Source organism: Bos indicus, chromosome 4 (assembly GCF_029378745.1).
Source record: "Bos indicus isolate NIAB-ARS_2022 breed Sahiwal x Tharparkar chromosome 4, NIAB-ARS_B.indTharparkar_mat_pri_1.0, whole genome shotgun sequence".
Lineage (NCBI taxonomy): Eukaryota > Metazoa > Chordata > Mammalia > Artiodactyla > Bovidae > Bos > Bos indicus.
The window spans coordinates 12360791-12380229 of NC_091763.1; the positions used below are offsets into that span (position 1 = coordinate 12360791).

Consider the following 19439-nt stretch of genomic DNA (forward strand, 5'->3'; position numbering starts at 1 on the left):
CCCGGCCAACGTACCCAGGTAGAAGCAGCATTTCCAGAACTGAGAAAAATATTTTGTGTTTGTCTTGTTTTAAAGTTGACAGATCTTTTTCACGTTGTTTAATCATTACAACCCTAGGCAGTGCTATTTCTATTTGAACAGAGGAGGAAGCTGAGACACAGAACAGTATCCTTTCAAATAGAGAAGATATGACAAAATACCGGGACTTGTTTGTGGGTTGCTTATATAGGATATGGAAAACCGTATTTTTAATTTGCAGTATTACTGATCTTTTTAGAGCATGCTAAAACATTACATTTAACTAAAATAAATATTGACTGCATTTTCAATAAGTACTTTGAAATCATAACTATTTCATTCTTTGGATCACTCCATAATTAGATATTCTAGAGAAATCGTAAAGTTTCTGTTGAAATTCCATATCTCACATTGTTAGAGATTTACCTAGCTTTTTTCCTCCTTAAAGTCTCATCAATAATTTCCCTCTAAAGATGCCAAAAAGAATATTTTAAGCCAACCCAATGTCCAATTCAGACTCTTGATATAAGAAACTTGAAATAAATATAATTGATTTCAGCTTCTCAAATGTTAGTCTTGAATTATAAAATGTCATTTCCTATATTCTGGCTGTTCTATTAAGACAAAGAAGAGCTTTCTTCTCGTTTAGTAATATTTCTGTAATAATAAAAGCTACTTTCAAGGGAAACAGGTGAATTACCATATTTAATACTCACAATCAGAAAGCGAGTAGGTACTTGTATTTTTCTCCATGCTTTCAGAAGAGGAAGCTAATTTTTAGATCATATGAACTTACCTCACATGATTTTTACCTGAGCTAAAAGAGACTGTGTATATAAAGTGCTCACCAGAGCTCCTAATATACAGTAAGAACTTAGAAAATATTAAACTTTAGCAATTCTTATAATAATATGCACATGTTACTTATTTGGATTCTGCCGTGAAAATTTCTGGACTATCCACAGATTTAAAGTCCCCAATAATAATTACATTATGTATTGCTGTTGTTGTTCAGTGGCACAGTTGTGTCCAACTCTGTGACCCCATGGACTGCAGCACGCCAGGCTTTCCTGTCCATCGCCAACTCCCAGAGTTTACTCAAACTCATGTCCATTGAGTCAGTGATGCCATCCAACCATCTCATCCTCTGTTGACCCCTTCTCTTGCCCTCAATCTTTCCCAGCGCCAGGGTCTTTTCCCCTCTGACTTACTATAACTCATGTACTATCTGTCCATTCTTATTTAATAAATAAAAAAATTATGTAATAACTGAAACCTCGATGACCTCATTTATTATGAAACCTCTTTAATATTAAAGGACATTTGATGCCAGAGCTGAAGTCAGGAGATATTCTGGCTCTAGAGTTTTCAGGAGAGTTTTCTGGAGTGTAGTGTCTCTAAAGATTAAGTTTTTCAAAGCCCTAATCCCAGAAGGCTTTTCACCCTTCTCCTACACTGTAATTTATTCTGCTTATGCTTTTGTTAGATTTGTTTGATGTATAGCCCATCTGTAATCTTCTAAAATATGCTGTTTATTCTCTTTGATGTAGATAAGTTTCCTGTTTTATACAGATATGTTTCCTGTTTTATATAGATAAACAGTACCTTAATCATGTTACATTTCCCCCACCCCCACCCCATACTGAGAAACAGTCATGCAGAAAAATGTCAGGAAGAACAGTTTCTTGGCAATAAATAATATTTATAAATAATACCAAGTATAGTTTGTTGAATAGGCTAGAATTCTATCATCTATTCACTTCATTTGGTGTTTTTAAATCCACTTGTCAAAAAAAGCATGCAAAACTTTTTCCTGTTTATCATCGAGGCTCCTCCTTGGAGAGCTGCTCCCTGGCCTTCCCTAATGCCTGTGACCTTCCATGGCTCCTAAAGAGGCTGGCAGCTGCCACACCCTTCCGTGGCTCCAGGCAGTATAAGCTACCCAGCCAAGTGCTCTTGCCAAGTCTCCTAGAGATGAGTCACCGGAGCTTTCTAACTTTGGGGAAATCCCGCACCTGCTATATTTGGACACCACGGAGGCCAAGGGAACAGGAGGCCAACAGAGTGGTGGCACTAAAACCTGATTTAGAGACTCACTCTACATACTCTCCTTGGGCTTCACATTGTGCGATTCCACACGACTCATTTCCCATTAGACGTCCCAGAGCAGGAGGCAGCTCCCAAACAGCAGGAGACAGAACTGAGCATGGTTATCCTGATGCTCAGCTCCCGTTACTGCATTTCCTCACCTTATCTGGGGGCCAACAGCCCACGTATAGGTCGCCCACAGACACATACCCTAATGACCACATGCATTCCAGCAAAAAGAGCAAGGAAAAATGACTGCCTGGCGGTGCACCGGTTTTCAGAGGTTTGGCCACTGCTGTTGTTCACTCAGTCGTGGCCAACTCTTTGTGACCCTTTGAATGGTAGGCACACCATTCTCCTCTGTGCTCCTCTATCTCCTGGAGTTTCCTCAAATTCATGTCCATTGAGTCTGTGAGGCCATCCAACCATCTCATTCTCTGTCCCTTCATTCTCCTCCTCCCCTCCCTCTTACTATCTAATGCAATCTAATAATCTATAAAAGGAGGCTTTCTAAACCCAGATATTCGTTCTCTCCCAACCCTAACTTAGATAAATAGCCCCTCAGGCCAACTTTCAATCCTATAGTTGACTAGCAGTCTTCCATTAGTATCTGCTTGAATATGGTTCCCACACGTCAGCATCACCTGTTAGGATATAGTCGGTGTCAACTAGACTGAGACCAGACTTGAAAAGAAAGCAGTTCAAACCACAGGCCAGGTTATTTTTCAGTTTGTTGTTGTTGTTCAGTCGCTAAGTCGTGTCCAACTCTTTGCTTGTAGGGATTCAAAATACCTTGCAAAAGACTTCTGAGTCCCTCTGAGAACATACTAGTGAGGTTAGTGGTCCAAGCCCACTGTAATATAACTAAACTGACAGATCCCCAAGGAAAAGGAACGTCACAACCATTCTTCTCATTAAGGATATTCCAATTTTACATAGACAGCTTGACAGCAAGTACCCAATTACAACTGGGTACAAAATTACAAAAGCCCCTGGGAAGTGGAAAAGTGGACAGAGAATCTTCTGTCCTGGCCAAAGGAATGGGCACTTGGACTTTCTTCTCATATATGAAAGAAACAGTGAAAGTTGCACGGTCGTGTCCAGCTCTTTGCAGTCCCATGGACTGTAACCTACCCGGCTCCTCTGTCCATGGAATTCCCCAGGCAAGAGTACTGGAGTGGGTTGCCATTTCCTTCTCCAGGGGATCTTCCCAACCCGGGGATCGAACCCAGATCTATTGCACTGCAGGCAGATTCTTTACCAACTGAGCAGCTAGGAACAGTCATTTTAAATTTTAAACTAGCACATTTGTTGTCTGCAATTAATACAGCTAAAATGCCAAAAGGAAAAACTCATGTTAAGGGGTTCAAAATCATCAAGCATCCTCCTCAATTATGTATTGCATTACATTTTCATTTCTATTGAAATTACTTTCTTTCATAGAGTGTAAAGATAACTTTAAACACAGCCTTTACTGAATTACTATGAATTCCAAATTAGTAGGCCCTGATAAAATGTGTTGTACTAGAAAACAGACGGAGAAGGCAATGGCACCCCATTCTAGTACTCTTGCCTGGAAAATCCCATGGATGGAGGAGCCTGGCGGGCTGCAGTCCATGGGGTCGTAAAGAGTCTGACGCGACTCAGTGACTTCACTTTCACTTTTCACTTTCATGCATTGGAGAAGGAAATGGCAACCCACTCCAGTGTTCTTGCCTAGAGAATCCCAGGGATGGGGGAGCCTGGTGGGCTGCCGTCTATGGGGTCGCACAGAGTCAGACATGACTGAAGCGACTTAGTAGCAGCAGCAGCAGAAAACAGAAGTAAGAATTTTCCTATTCAGGATACAGAATTGTTTTTCTGTGCTGGGATGGGGTGGGGGGAATATTGTATCAGTTCTTCTCCCATCACCCTCATAAATGATATCTGGTATAGCATCCCATGATTTAGAAATTTTAACCACTAAGTTTTTAGGGGTATGTCTTTCCCAACTGAATGCCAAAACAGCATCAGAATATGCTAAGTGTCGGAGTAACTCTTGTGTCCCTAACCTTCTAAATCCTAAGGTATCACTTAACAATTTGAGCATGTGTAATTCTAAATTGTTGATGGACTCCAACAATTACTCCAGCTAAATGATTAGCTATTTAGAAAGGAGACTGTGACCCAAATGATGACCCAAATGATGGTTTATTTCCATGAACATTTCTTTATCATCAACACAACTAGACTACAAGCTATGATAGGTTTTAAAATAAAATCATACCAATGATGAATTCTATGACCAGCCTTACGTCAAGCACATTTTGAGCCTTAAATGATCGCTTCCTTACCTCAGAGTTACAAGAGGAATGGTATTAGTCCCGCTGAACAGATGATTCAACCAAGGCCTGGAGAAATAAGTGGCTTCTATATTTGGCTCCCTGTCCTGAGGTTTTCAGCACCAAAACAAGTCATGATATTTTGTCATGAATTTTATTGCTTGTTTTCTTTTCTACATTTTACTATTTCATTAGGTATGGTAGGTATGTGGAGCTTTAAAATCCTGAACTAGATTTTATATACCTATAAAACATAAGTGAAATACTTGTTGCAAATAAGGAAACAATCAATAACGTATTTTCCCATACCTACCTTCTGCTGACATTATATTAATTATCAAATTGTGCCTTGCGGTCTCAAAGGTACGCCTATTATAGGCTGTTATCTATTAGAAAAAGAAAGTCATATTAAAGAAGTGAAATGTTATTTGAAAAATGAAATTCATTAAGGGCTAAATGAAAACAAATTGTCGTTCTTTCCATTTTCATTATTTGTCTATATACTTACAAAATATTCCTTCTCTGAACAACAAGAATCAGAGCTTTTAGCAATATTATGGGAAATAGATAATTAGTCAGGTCTATTAAACATGCTAAAACAACAAGTTAAAATCAGAAAAACCCTTTTATAGAAGACTGTTAAGTGCCAGTGGCAATGCAGATGCATCATTAGTAAATGGATTAACTATTATGAATTACTTACCAGAGCCATTCTAAACTTGGGGAAAAAAAACATACAAAATCTATTTCTGTACTTTTGAATGGAACTTAAGGATCATATCAGAAAGTGCACTTTAAAACAAGCGTATCTCTGTGTTGTCTGCATTTAGTACTAAACTGCACACCAAACCGTCAGGAGATGTCAGGACCCCTTTGGAAATCATATCTCACGATGGAGCACAGCAGTAGGGATCACAGTCTGATGGCACATGCTCAAAACCACAAATCAATTCCTTCACAAAAAAAATTGGTAAATGTTTGTGGAGTCAATGAACTTACATCAAAGTCAACTCAGAAACAGCCACTGCAAACAACAAACAAAGCAAAGGCCAACAGCAGGATGTGGCTTCAAAAATCTAGGAATAATTAACTTTATAACAGATATGAAATCACTCAGACAGGCCTGCGGTACCTCAAAAAAACAAAACAAAACAAATGACAGTCTTAGCATCCCAGCAGTGTCCTGGTAGTAATCGCAGCCACAGTTGACACTGAGATAAAAAAGTCAGACAACAGAAATACCTTGCACACTCAGAACCAGTATCAAAGATTTTAAGCACCACAGATGAGCTTTAAATATACCACCCTCATCAGAAGTATCATTTGAGACAACAGTGAAAAATCAGAATTTGGAAATTAAAAATTCTCAAACTTTAACAATATTTAAAAGTACATATTCTGAAAAGTGTATTATTCCACAAAGATAAAAGAACTTCTCTCTCCACAATCTGTCAGATTTCTTTTGGATTCAGTGACTTCTTTGCTGCTCTCTGCTGGGACACATGATCCATGAGGTTCACAACCAAACACTAAAATTAAGACTAGTCGTTAAATAAATGGGGCATTATTGTTTGCAAAGAAGCAAAAGACATTTGGGAATGCTCACGAGTTTAAAAGTTTACTCTGCAAAATTTTAATCATGTTCTCAATGGAAAAAAATACTAAATATTATTTGCTATAACATCTTAAAGCTAATGCTCAGGAAGAAAAAGTTAAACGTTTTCAAATTAACTGTAATATTCTTCTGGCTAGCCTTAACATAATTATCAGAAAGTTCATTATTGTAAATTTCATAATTCTAATAAGTTTTTTAAAATCATAGGCGACATAAGAGAGTGAAGAACATTTTCATAAATCGGGAGGAAGGATTTTATTATCCAGATTTATATTTAATGCTTAATTTTAAAAGCTATAACAGAATTCAGTTCTTTCGTCATTTCTAATGAGATATTTAAATACTATAATATCATCTGTCAGAGTCTACTTATCATGATGTGAAGCCCTTCATAGCAAAGAGATACGCACATGTGTACACTTTTGGATACCTTATTTCTAAAACAGTGGCGGATTTATTTTAGATGCTTAATAAATATCTACTGAATAAATTATGGATGTAAGTGACTAAATATTTAAGATATGCAAAATCTTTTCACTATATTATTAAAAGAATTTTTTAAAATGCTAAAAATGTTTTTATAGATGGATATGAGTTATTTACAGATAAAACACTACTTGTGTTAGATGAAAGATATGCTGTTTTCATCCTTTTTAAAGATATTATTTGATACTTATTCATAACCTTATATTTTGGTAGTAGGGTATAATGAACCCCTGTGAATCATGGCTCAACACACGTGTTTCTCTTCTGTCCTAGCTGCTTGCCTTTCTCCCACCAGAGAAACCATTTTGGATTTTGTGTTTATCATCCCATTAGTTTTAAATATAGTTTTATTATACATGCATGTATGTTTAAAATACATTGTTCACTTTGATAGCTTTTGAACTCTATAAAGACCATAAACTAGTCTTCAGAGGTGTGGGGTTTTTCCAGCATTGTGTGTAAAGCATTTATTCCTGCTGCCAGGCAAGTCTAACTTCATTCTTGCTGTAAGTGTTCACTATGTGAAATAACAGTCCCAGGAATTATTTATCTACTCTCTTCTTGATGGACTTCTGGGTCTCGGTTGGTTTGTGGGTCTCCAATGTTTTTCTATGCAAACATTGCTCAAGGAACATGACTGTGCATGCCTTTGGGTGCTGGACATTTGCAAATATTTCCTTTTTTTTGTATTTTGGTCACACCACATGGCTTGCAGGATCCTAGTTCCTCGATCAGTGATTAAACCCCAGGCCACAGCAGTAAAAGCACCGAGTCCTAACCACTGGAATGCCAGGGAATTCCCTGCAAGTATTTAAGTTCATATGTAGAAGTGGGATGGCTAGATCATAGGCTACCACGATATTCAGCTATGTAAAAGTGATTAGTCCAATTCCCACATCCACTGCCAAAGAACTTTACTGAGGGTGAAATTCTCACTGCAGTCTTAATCTGAATATTCCTCCTTATAGTGATTAAACTTCTTTACTTAAATGGCATTTATGTTTTCTCTTTGTAAAAATGTCTGTTCATGTCTTTTTCTTACTGAAATTGTAGGTGTCCTTTTTCATATTTTACATACTTATTAGTCAGTTATATATATTTCAAATATCATCTTCCAGTTTGTGGGTTGTCTTTTCTTTAAAGTTTTCTTTTGATGAATGGAAGTTCACAAGTTTACTATGGTAACTTGATCAAGTATTTCTCTTAAGTAAAAAAGATTTAGGTTTTATTTAAGATATCCTTTCCTACCCCCAAATTCAGAAAGATACTCCTCTACATTTCTTAAATTAATTGGAGACTAATCATTTTACAATATTGTGGTGGTTTTTGCCATACATTGACGTGAATCAGCCATGGGTATACATGTGTCCCCCCATCTTGAAAAGCCCTCCCACCTCATCCCTCTGGGTTGTCCCAGAGCACTGGCTTTGAGTGCCCTGCTTCATGCATCGAACTTGCACTGGCCATCTATTTCACATATGGTAATACACGTTTCAATGCTATTCTTTCAAATCATCCCACCCTCGCCTTCTCCCACATAGTCCAAGAGTCTATTCTTTACATCTGTGTCTCTTTTGCTGTCTTGCATATAGAGTCATCATTACCATCTTTCTAAATTCCATATATATGCATTAATACACTGTACTGGTGTTTCTCTTTCTGACTTACTTCACTCTGTATAATAGACTCCAGTTTCATCCATCTCATCAGAACTGACTCAAATGTGTTTTTAATGGCTGAGTAATATTCCATTGTGTATACACAGCTTCAAAAGCAGAGACATTACTTTGCCAACAAAGGTTCGTCTAGTCAAGGCTATGGTTTTTCCTGTGGTCATGTATGGATGTGAGAGTTGGACTGTGAAGAAGGCTGAGCACCAAAGAATTGATGCTTTTGAACTGTGGTGTTGGAGAAGACTCTTGAGAGTCCCTTAGACTGCAAGGAGATCCAACCAGTCCATTCTAAAGGAGATCAGCCCTGGGATTTCTTTGGAAGGAATGATGCTAAAGCTGAAACTCCAGTACTTTGGCCACCTCATGCGAAGAGTTGACTCACTGGAAAAGACTCTGATGCTGGGAGGGATTGGGGGCAGGAGGAGAAGGGGATGACAGGATGAGATGGCTGGATGGCATCACTGACTCGATGGACATGAGTCTGGGTGAACCCTGGGAGTTGGTGATGGACAGGGAGGCCTGGCATGTTGCGATTCATGGGCTCGCAAAGAATCGGACACAACTGAGCAACTGATCTGATACACAGCTTTCTTATCCGTTCGTCTGCCAATGGAAATCCAGGTGGCTTCCATGTCCTGGCTATTGTAAATGGTGCTGCAATGACATTTGGGAACATGTGTCTGTTTCAGTTCTGGTTTCCTCGGTGTGTATGCCCATGCCCTGCAGTGGGATTACTGGGTCATATGACAGCTCTATTTTCAGTTTTTTAAGGTATCTCCACACTGTTTTACATAGTGGCTGTATCACTTTGTACTCCTATCAACATTGTAAGGGGGTTCCCTTTTCTCCACACCCTCTCCAGAATTTACTATTTGTAGACTTTTTGATGGCAACCATTCTGACTGGTGTGAGATGGTACCTCATTGTGGTTTTGAGTGACGTTCAGCATCTCTTCATGTGTGTGTTTGCCATCTGTATGTCTTCTTTGGAGAAACATCTGTTTAGTTCTTTGGCCCACTTTTTGATTGGGTTGTTTATTTTTCTGGTATTGAGCTGCTTGTATATTGGAGAGTAATTCTTTGTCAGTTATTTCATTTGCTATTACTTTCTCCCATTCTAAAGGCTGCCTTTTATTCTTGCTTATAGTTTCTTTCATTGTGCAAAAGCTTGTATCATGTGTTTATTTTTGTCTTTATTTCCATTACTCTGGGAGGTGGGTCATAGAGGATCTTGCTGTCATTTATGTCAGAGAGTGTTCTGCCTATGTTTTCCTCTAAGAGTTTTATAGTTTCTGGTCTTACATTGAGATCTTTAATCCATTTTGAGTTTATTTTTGTGTATGGTGTTAGAAAGTATTCTAGTTTCATTCTTTTACAGGTGGTTGACCAATTTTCCCACTTGTTAAAGAGATTGTCTTTTCTCCATTGTATATTTTTGCCTCCTTTGTCAATGGTAAGGTGTCCATAGGTGCATGGATTTATCTCTGGGTGAATCAACCTTCCTGACTTCCGACTATATTATAAAGTTACAGTCATAAAGACAGTACAGTACTGGCACAAAGACAGAAATACAGATCAGTGGAACAAAACAGAAAGCCCAGAGATAAATCTACATTTTTATATAATAGCTTAAAAATGTGCTAAATCTTCAATATACCTAGACATGAATTCTGTATTTCTTGGGAAGTAAGAATCTAATTTTATGTTTGCCATGCGGCTGAGTTTCAGCCAATAGGCTTCCTTTTCCCTAATCTGTGATATGTGGTACCATTTCTTTAGATATATACTGTTGTTCTTTAAGTACATGGACCTGTCTCTGGGCTCCCTATTTTACTCATTGGTTAATTTCTCTATTTGTGTATCAATACAAACTTATGATTGGTTACTACAGATTCACAATAAATGTTGATATCTGGAAAGGAAAGAAATTTTACTCCCTTTTTTTTTTCCTCTTTAAAAGGAAAGTCTTTAAAAGTCTTGATTTTTCTTGGCCATTAATTTATCAATTTTAGACCTAGACAATTTTAGTTGTCAAGTTTTGTGAAATAACCTATTGAGATTTTTTTATTTGAACTGCACTGAATCTATAGATCAATTAGGGAGAAATCAATGCTTTCATGATTTTGAGTCTTCTTATCCCTGAATGATAGGATAGCTTTTTATTTATTCAGGCACTATTTAAAATCAATAAAATTTTATAATTTTTCCCATATATACCTTTTGTTAGATTTATTCCAAGTACATTAGAATTTTATTGCTAAAAATGGTATCTTTTAAAAACTTGCATTTTTCTCAATACTTATTTAATAAATAAATATGATTAAGTTTTTTATATCAATCCTATAACTAACTGCCAGGCTTTCTTAAGATTTTAATAGCCTACAGACTCTTTATATCATTGACTATTCCATTTCTTCCTTTCAAACACTTATAAATTTCTTTATTTACTGCACTGGTTAGGACTTCTAAAATATTCTGTAATAGATGTGATAAAGGGAGCTATCCTTGTTTTGTTCCTGAATTTAAATGGAATTCTCCTAGTGTTTTCCCATTAAAAAAATGATGTTTGCTATTAGTTTCCATATATAACCTATTAGGTTAAGGAAGCTCACTTGCTTTCCTAGTGTGCTCAGAGTTTCTTTTCTCTTATCAAGAAGAAGTGTTGAATTTTAGTCAACGCTTTCTTTGAATCTATCCAGGTAACTGTGTTTTTCTTTTTGAATCTAGCAATGTGGTGACTTCCATTTATATACTTCTTTTATAACTTGACTACATATTTTAAGAATTATTTTGACAATAACTCCAAATAACTTTCCTATATCTACATATATTCTATATCAACACTGCCTTAAGAAAGCAGATTTATAGACAGACATCATCGAAAAGTCATGTTAATACAAACTTCAGTTCAGATGAAGAAACACCTTCTCTCAGTCAACATGGAAGTTCATATCCACAGTCCATGGCTGATTAAAACTTTGGAGAAAAACGCAAAGCATGTAGCCTCCTGAGAATTTGTAAAATTACTACAAATTTCTGGTGGTAGAAAACATGCCACCCATGACCTGTGCAAACCCCTGGCAATTCCACAAGCAGTTCCGATGCTGGTGCCCTGGTCACTACCAGTAAGTCTTTATAGAACTGGAGAGTTAAGTTCAAGAGGGAGGGGACATAGGTATACCTATGGCTCATTCACGCTGATATCTAGAGGAAACCAACACAATATTGTAAAGCAATTATCCTTCAATTAAAAATAATATGGGGAGCATGGGTATACCTGTGGCGGATTCATTTTGATGTTGGGCAAAACTAATACAATATTGTAAAGTTTAAAAATAAAATAAAATTAAAAAATAATAATAAAATTTTTTTTAATTCCAATTTAAGATCTTAGAGGCATTGAGGCCTAAAACTGTAGAACTCTCTTGCCATTAATTGCCAGTGTAATTCTGATTTTGTTAGGTATAGTAAAGTGAAACACTTTTAGCATTTATATCCATTCATTAAAAAAAATTAATTCCCATTAAAGGTTTGATGTCATCATTGTTTTTATTGTCTTAATATCTTTTTTTATTTTGGCCATGCCACATGGCATGTGGAATCTTAGTTCCCTGACCAAGGATCCAACCCATGTCCCCTGCAGAGAAAATGTGGAGCCTTAATGGCAACCTACTCCAGTGTTCTTGCCTGGAGACTCCCAGGGACAGAGGAGCCTGGTGGGCTGCCGTCTGTGGGATCACACAGAGTCGGACATGACTGAAGTGACTTAGCAGCAGCAGCAGCAACTACTGGATTTAACCACTGGACTGCCAGGGAAGTCCTTATTGTCTTAATTTCTAATATCTTCCAAGTATGATGTCAGGTACTGATAAAAAGCTGATTAATTATAGCACCACCATAACTCCCAAAGTCAAGGTCAAACATATCTGCATGGCTTACAGAGCCCTCCAAGATCTGCCCATATCAGCATCAACACCTCTGTTCCCATCATTTGGCCTCTGGAGTGCATGCTGTCCTCTAACTACCTCTAAAGTTCTCTAAGACCATGTGGTTTTGTTTATGCCTCAAGATTTTGATGTGCTGTATCTTCTTCCTAAAATACCCTTCCTTCTACTTAGTGAATTTCTATTTACCCTCTTACAACTCTGCATCAGACAGCACCTTCTTATTATAACAGTTATGTCAGTGTTGGCTAAGTCTGAATTTCCATTCCAGTGCTTCAACCCCAGAACTGTAAGACATGGCAGGGGATGGCTACTATTCATTTTTCTACCATGAACACCTATCATAATGCTCAGTACATGGTAGGGGCTCAAAAGACATCTGTTTAAATGCTTGTATTTGAATGAACATGAAATCTGAATTTAAAATCTGGAGGAAATAAGTAGATTCATCTTCTTAAATATAATTCATAGGAATCTATTTATTTTAAATGTCTTTTAATTTTTTTCACTAATTTAGACTGCCCTTTTTATATATAAAAGCTGAAACAGAAAACTCTGTAGATGAACAGAAAGAAATGGTATATTTCCAAATGTTATCTCATGTCTTTCCATGCATAAAATACTGAAAACCACTGCCATATAACTTTAATTGCATTTGAAACTCAAATTACAAATAAACAAGAATATAATTTTGCTCTAAGTAAATTACCTCAATGACCGTTGGTTTCCCCACATTTTCGGCTGTTGGAGACCCATAAAGGACTCCATCGCTATATGGTGTTCTTTGGATATATCGAAGCCATCCAGGACGGTCTGGGTAACCCATTAAATTTGTGTTAAATGTTATGGGATCATTACTAATCTCACCTAGGTAAGAAACACAGAAGTGAGATATAAAAGTTATTTTCACGTGCTGCTTTGATAGTTTCAACAAAAATATGTCTGTCTAAAAAGTTTTTTCTTAACATTTGTAGCAAATTAAATAAAACCCAAAGAAATCCATCTGAGAATTTACATTAGGACCTCACATAAAGAAGAAAATCATTTTGGTGGTTTAGTTTGTCTAGAAATCTGACACAACGAAGAGCATATTCATGCAATTTTTTTCAAACCATCTTTTCCTTTAATTTTTTTTTGGGGGGGCGTGGGGTCACATAGCAGTGGAGAAGTTCTATCAATGAGACGACTAACTTTCAGGAAAATCAGGTTCCTATGCTCATTCTTTTGAGAAATCTTTCTTTCACTCAACTCTGGACACTGTCAACTTAATCTTAAGGGATATCTCAAAATTATAAAAGTATCATGAAAACAAAAATAACGTAATTCCAAAACACTGGAGGATGAGTTGAAAAATCCAAATCTAAAAGAACTTCAATAACATGACATTTATTAATAATAAACGATAACAACAGCATCATTTTATTAGCATGTACCAAGCCTCATTGCTGTGTCTAGCCTCTACAGGCACTATTACTTCATCTGATTCCAAACATACCAATAAAAGTAGTACTATTACAGCCGTAATTTTACCGATGAAATATGTAATTTTCCATGTTAACTCCTCATAGTCAAATTAAGTGGGGAAACAAGAATTTAATCCTGGTTGACCCCAGAAACTATGCTCTTAACTATATGAAACTATATGTTTTCTTCTGCTGCTTAAAAGGTTTAGCTATACAGTTTTGCAAAAGTACAATGCCTCATGAGAAAACATTTTATAAATAATTGATGAAAAGATTGCCTTTTTTTCTTGAATACTGGTGAAAACATGCTTAACTAAATGAGTATTTTCAGATATACTACTCATCATATCATCTACAAAAATAATATTTATGCCATACTTTTCAGAAAACTCATTTTTGTTACTTAAGTAAGAGTCATAATAAGAATATATTTTCTCTTGCTATTCTTTCTATATCTTCATTAACTGGATGGCATTTATGACAATTGAACAGAACATAATTTAAACAAATAGATGATTAAATAAGGCTTTGTAATTGGTATTACTTTGAAGAAAAATTAATCCCCATTATATTATCATGAAGTTATATAAAATTATTTCATATTGTAAAAGTTTTTTTGAAAATTTTCTTTTACCATTATTTCATTCTCTTCTATGATATGTGTATAATTTTCCAAAAGTCAATGTCTGAGGTAAGACTCTAAGTCTTAATGTGGAAAACCATAATTTTATAGCTATAATTATTTCTATGAGAATATAGGTAGATGATTTGTCAGAAGTACAAAACTCAAGACTAGACAATCAGAAATATGCTTTCTTCAAAATTCAAAAATGAATTATTTTCTGTAATTAAATGTTGAATCTTACAATGGGAAATATCCTATAATAATCAATTTATCATATATACTGACCATGTCAAATAATGTCAGAAATATCTGATTAAACATTATCTGGATTATGCACACTGAATAAAAAGAAAAAAAATTTAATAAATTAACCTCTTTTTTTTTCCCCCACCAAGAACATACCAGGTTTGGGGTAAGGTGGAAATTCCCCCTTAAAATACTCTCTTTCCAAAACATGAACAAAGAGGACGCCTGCGGAGGGGTAGACATTCCGATCAGAGTGTACCTTGGAGAAAATAGTGTACACTGCAAACAAAAAGGCAAGAGAAGAGACAGAAAGACAAATAATGAGGTCTGCTTTTGCAGATTCACTTACACTGTCAAACCGGGTTTCACTATAGAGGCATTTCTGAGAAAAATGAAGCAACATGCAAGATAGTTAAAGTTTGTTTTAGGACAAAACATGGAACAACTCTCAACTTGGTGTGTTTACAGACTTTTCAAGCACTATGTCAGCAGATTTAGGCACAATTAATTTTTTAAATTGTTATTAAATAATAAAGACAACCACAACATCTCTTTGGTAATTTTTATGGAGATTATTACCAATGAAATACATCATGAGAAGTGGTCAACTATATCATTGCTACAGTATCTTTTTCATTTTACCTTTTTTCAAAGAAAAGTATAAAGAGCAAATTTTAAACGGTAAGAATCTCCACTGTATTAACTGTTTGCCAGACAAAGCATAAATACCATTGATAAATATAAGGTGACTTTCAGAAATACTTACAAAAAGGCATTGGGTACTCTTTGAGTATTAGTTCTCATACCTCTCCTAGAAATGATTTATTCCACTTTACCTGATCTTGACATTTAATAATTCATACATATAAGCTAGTCTATTATGCTATCTCCTAAATAAGCAATAACAATTACATAATAAAATTCAGGGCAAATCACTTCTTTAAGTGAAATGGGGCAGATTTTACGATTTACTGGTTCCTGAAGACACATGATGTGAGTACATTAAAATGACTAAATTGGTTTGATTAGTTTCAACTTATCATTTTTTTCCCTCTGATATCATCATCTCCACCAACACATTACTGCCATTACCCTTGTCACCTCTCCAATCTCTTTTGGTTTTCTATCTTCTTGTTTGGCTAGTGGCTGCAATTTTTAAACAGATAAACCCTACCAGGCAAGTTCTTTCTCTTAGTCACTGATGGATTTGTAAATGCAGTAATTAACCTTAAGAACCCAAGGCTGCTCACTCCAGGCTCACAACTAACTAAAAGCTCTGAAGAGTAAAATCACTGACAGTAATTTTTCAGCATAAAAATAGGAACTCACAAAAAACATTGCTGTATCTGTGAAAACTTGCCCCTGCAGTTCCATGGATGGCTGCCAAAAATGAGGAACCGAACTAAGACATTTGGCTGGTAGCTGCATGTATCCATAGCTTTACTACGGAAAACACAACTTCAAAAGCTAAAGTAACAGACGGAGGGAAGCAGCAAGTAGGTGTAACCGAGGTCCGTAGGGAGACTTGCTTCTGGAACTGTTTTGTACCAGCACTAGGAAGCATTCCCATGGTTTTAAGCACCAAGAGCAATGAACTCACCTGTGAACATGGTCTCATTCCAAAAAAAAGAAAAAAAGAATGAACAAATACATCGTAGAAATATAGTGGGGATGAGAACTGGAGATTTTTCACCAATCAAGATTCCAGTGTCCCCGGAGTGCTAGGTGCTATGGAGACTGTGAAGATGAAGGAAACCCAATCCCTGTCTTCTGTGAGTTCCCCTTCTGGTTGGGACAACGACACCCACCTAACTAGGTATGACTCACAGAGAGACAAACTGCTGTGGCAAGACCTGGAAAGATGGTGAGGAGCAATGGAAGCTGGAAAGATCTGGTAAAGGTTTATGGAAAAAGTAGAATTCAATATGGCTTTTTGGGTACCAGCAAGATTCTGAAACTCAGAGATGGACAATTTCGGTGGTGAAACATGCAAGATACAATCGTGGGAGACTGTGGGGCCCTTTTGAGAAAGGGAATTAAGCCACTGATGCTAGATCCTGGTAGGGAGAGGAAAACTGGGAAGAAGAACCAAATTACAAAGAGCTGTAAACTCCTGCTGAGAAGTTACTTCATGCTATACAGAAGGGTGTTTAAATTCTAGATCACAATCTCACATCCAAAGCACAGGAATGCTTTACATAATTTAAAGACTCTCTTCAGAGTTTATCCACTTCATTCTTTCTAGAGATTAAAAACATGTTAAGTCCAGCACTGGACTTTACCTGTGTTGTTTTTCTGGGCACCTCGAAGGTGTCTGGCATATGTGAATAATTGTATAAATGCCTACTGAATGGATTAATCCAATCTAATACATAGCAAAAGGTACAGGGAAACAGTTCTTATGTTTGTGTACTAAACATATATAATGCTTAACTTCAATTTCAGTTTCGTAACTTACATTAATTCCTATATGTGTGTAGCAGTTTATGGGTTACCATTCTTCATTTACATTATAAACTACTAACAGTCTCCCTTAGTTTCTGCTGCCATAAGGTAGCAAATGCTAGCTTCTAAATCAAAAAGAAAGGTTGTTCATATTAAATAATATTGAACTGATTCTTTTTCCTATATGGCTTGTGGCCGGGCCTGAAACGGAACCATAAAAGGAGCCTGTCACTGCTTATCATCTCACTTCAAGGACTAGTATAGAACATCTCACTTTCTGCTTTCACACACAAAAATTTTTTTCTATGATCTACTGAGCCAAACCACAATCTACCATGGCCCTCCTGGGTTTTAAGATGACATGCATATTTCTTTATTCATGTGTACTCAATTGCCTTTCTGCAATCTGCTGAACTGCATACTTGCTGGTCAGTTACCTTGGCGACTCTGCTCCGCTTTAAGCATAGTATGCCATTCACTTGGAGGAAAACATGATACAGACGTACAGCACATTCATCGCCTTAGAAATGGAAAATGACTAAGCCACTATGTTTTGTTTGTGAAAATAATACTTCCTTTCTGTAGCATCAGTTTAAATGATGGGCACCCACACAACATTTTAGAGAAGTGCCCTTTACCTTACCTTTCCCATTTGTTACTTGCAAAACAAACAGCTCTTCAATAGAGGCTATTGGGGCAGTATTTACACCTAGCTTCCTTTCAAAAACAACAAATGACACAGAGAATTCAAAGTGATGAGCTCCTATTCTAAACATGGGCTATACAAACAATACTGAGCAAGTCTGCATTAACACCAACCAAGGCTGTTCCTTAACAGTGAACACATGTTGCACTCACAGATGTTTAGGTAGTCCTCACAAACAGTAAGTTTGGAGCATACTGTTTTCTCTCAAAGGAAGTTTTGAAAATCAAATTTAAACACTTGAAGAATCTCTGAAAGACATGTCTCTGAAATACGCTGAACAGTCTCTGAAATACACAAGCATACTGTGTCGTGCTAATCAAGCTGAGGTCACAGGGTCTGGCCGCTCTGTGTATCGCATGGCTCTGCAATCGTCTATGGCTGCAAATCCATCACCTCTGCAAGCACATGCCAATGGATACAAATGAAACAGGAAACCAGTCTGTTGCTAAATCCATACAAATCCATCACCATTAATGGTCAAAACAATTAAACCAAAAGTCCAACTCACAGGGGGTCAAAAACATCATCTTCAAACCACAAGGGTAGCTAGATGTGCAAAGATTAAAAATTGAAAACAGGTAGTCATAAGTAACAGAATTTTTTACAGGAAAAACTACATAGCTGAGTTAAGAAGAGCAAAAGAATATGTGGGCACAAGTGGTTGGGGTAATATTTCACCATCTTGATGCAGCTCCAAAATCCCTTGTTAACATGCCAGCAAAATCTTTCCATAAAACTATATTCTCTGTATGCTTTCGTCATAAGGCATAGAAACTACAGACCATTTTCAACAATGTATATTATGTGAACACAGAGAGCCAAGAACCAAATAACAGACAGTGATGGCAGTAGCAATCAAGTGGGACCTCATGCTAGCTAAATAGCATCCTGTCTTTCTTTATTAATAGTCCATTTGAAATTTTCTCCCCATGGGAGCAACACTGAGATGAAAATAGGAGGGTGCACATTTGTGTGCTTATTTACAATTACTTAAAAACAAACGCAAATCTGCATGAGTTAACCAAACATCAAATCTGAAAGGACTGTGGTGATACACTGCCAGCAAATCGAGAGCAGGACACTTCACAATTATCAAAATGATTTTTCAACGGCATATACATGTGCAGAGACATATATAAAGTCCACTCGCCACAAAAACGTCCAGAGAACACTTACAAGCCTTTGTCTGCATCAAGGAGGAGGAGATGACTATAAAGATAAACTGGCTGCTGAGTGTGGGACCAAGTCTCAGCTAGACTGAAATCTTAAAGCCTCCTTTCCTCTGAAATCTTTAAGAAGTCATAAAGGATTGTCAGTATTCACATAGAGGTGACCTTTATTAGGCAGCTATTATGTTGATCTCTCTCTCATAGAATGCTTATCAACAAATTAATCACTTTCAAAGGTCCACTTACATTATCATCTTCTAATTTTTTTTGCGGTTTAAGAGAATACGGTAAAATCTCAGTTTACCAGGAACCCCAAGGAAGGAAACATTTTAGAGAGCTGAGTTTTCTCAAGTACTCGGCGGTCGATCCTTTTTCATTATGGGTATAAGATCATCATTTAGCACATCAATTATTGCACTCCGCTCTAGTATACAATGACGCCCTTACAGGCGTTTGGTTGCCTTGCCATTTACCGATCATGCTAGTGCTTAGCAGGTAGCCGTCTGCTAATGCGTTTTGAGGTTGTGCGTTTTATAGATTTTCTGTTTTCTCATCTGTAGACAAGCTGTCAGCTGTCATTTCTCATTGCTGTCAGTAATGTTTCCTCTAACTGCTTCTCTGGGCCTTCTAATTTGCAGCTA

At 36.8% G+C, this 19439-nt stretch overlaps 1 protein-coding gene across 6 annotated transcripts in view; it reads right to left on the reverse strand.

The window, feature by feature from the left end:
* SGCE (sarcoglycan epsilon) overlaps positions 1-19439 on the reverse strand; it is a 71437-nt gene that overhangs the window by 30222 nt on the left and 21776 nt on the right. For all 6 annotated transcript variants that reach the window (XM_070787510.1, XM_070787509.1, XM_070787508.1 and 3 more), the window contains 3 exons: positions 14635-14757; positions 12854-13011; positions 4741-4813 (listed from right to left, as the gene is read on the reverse strand). In XM_070787510.1, coding sequence (XP_070643611.1) covers positions 4741-4813; positions 12854-13011; positions 14635-14757 — 354 coding nt within the window. The remainder of the gene's footprint in view (positions 1-4740; positions 4814-12853; positions 13012-14634; positions 14758-19439) is intronic.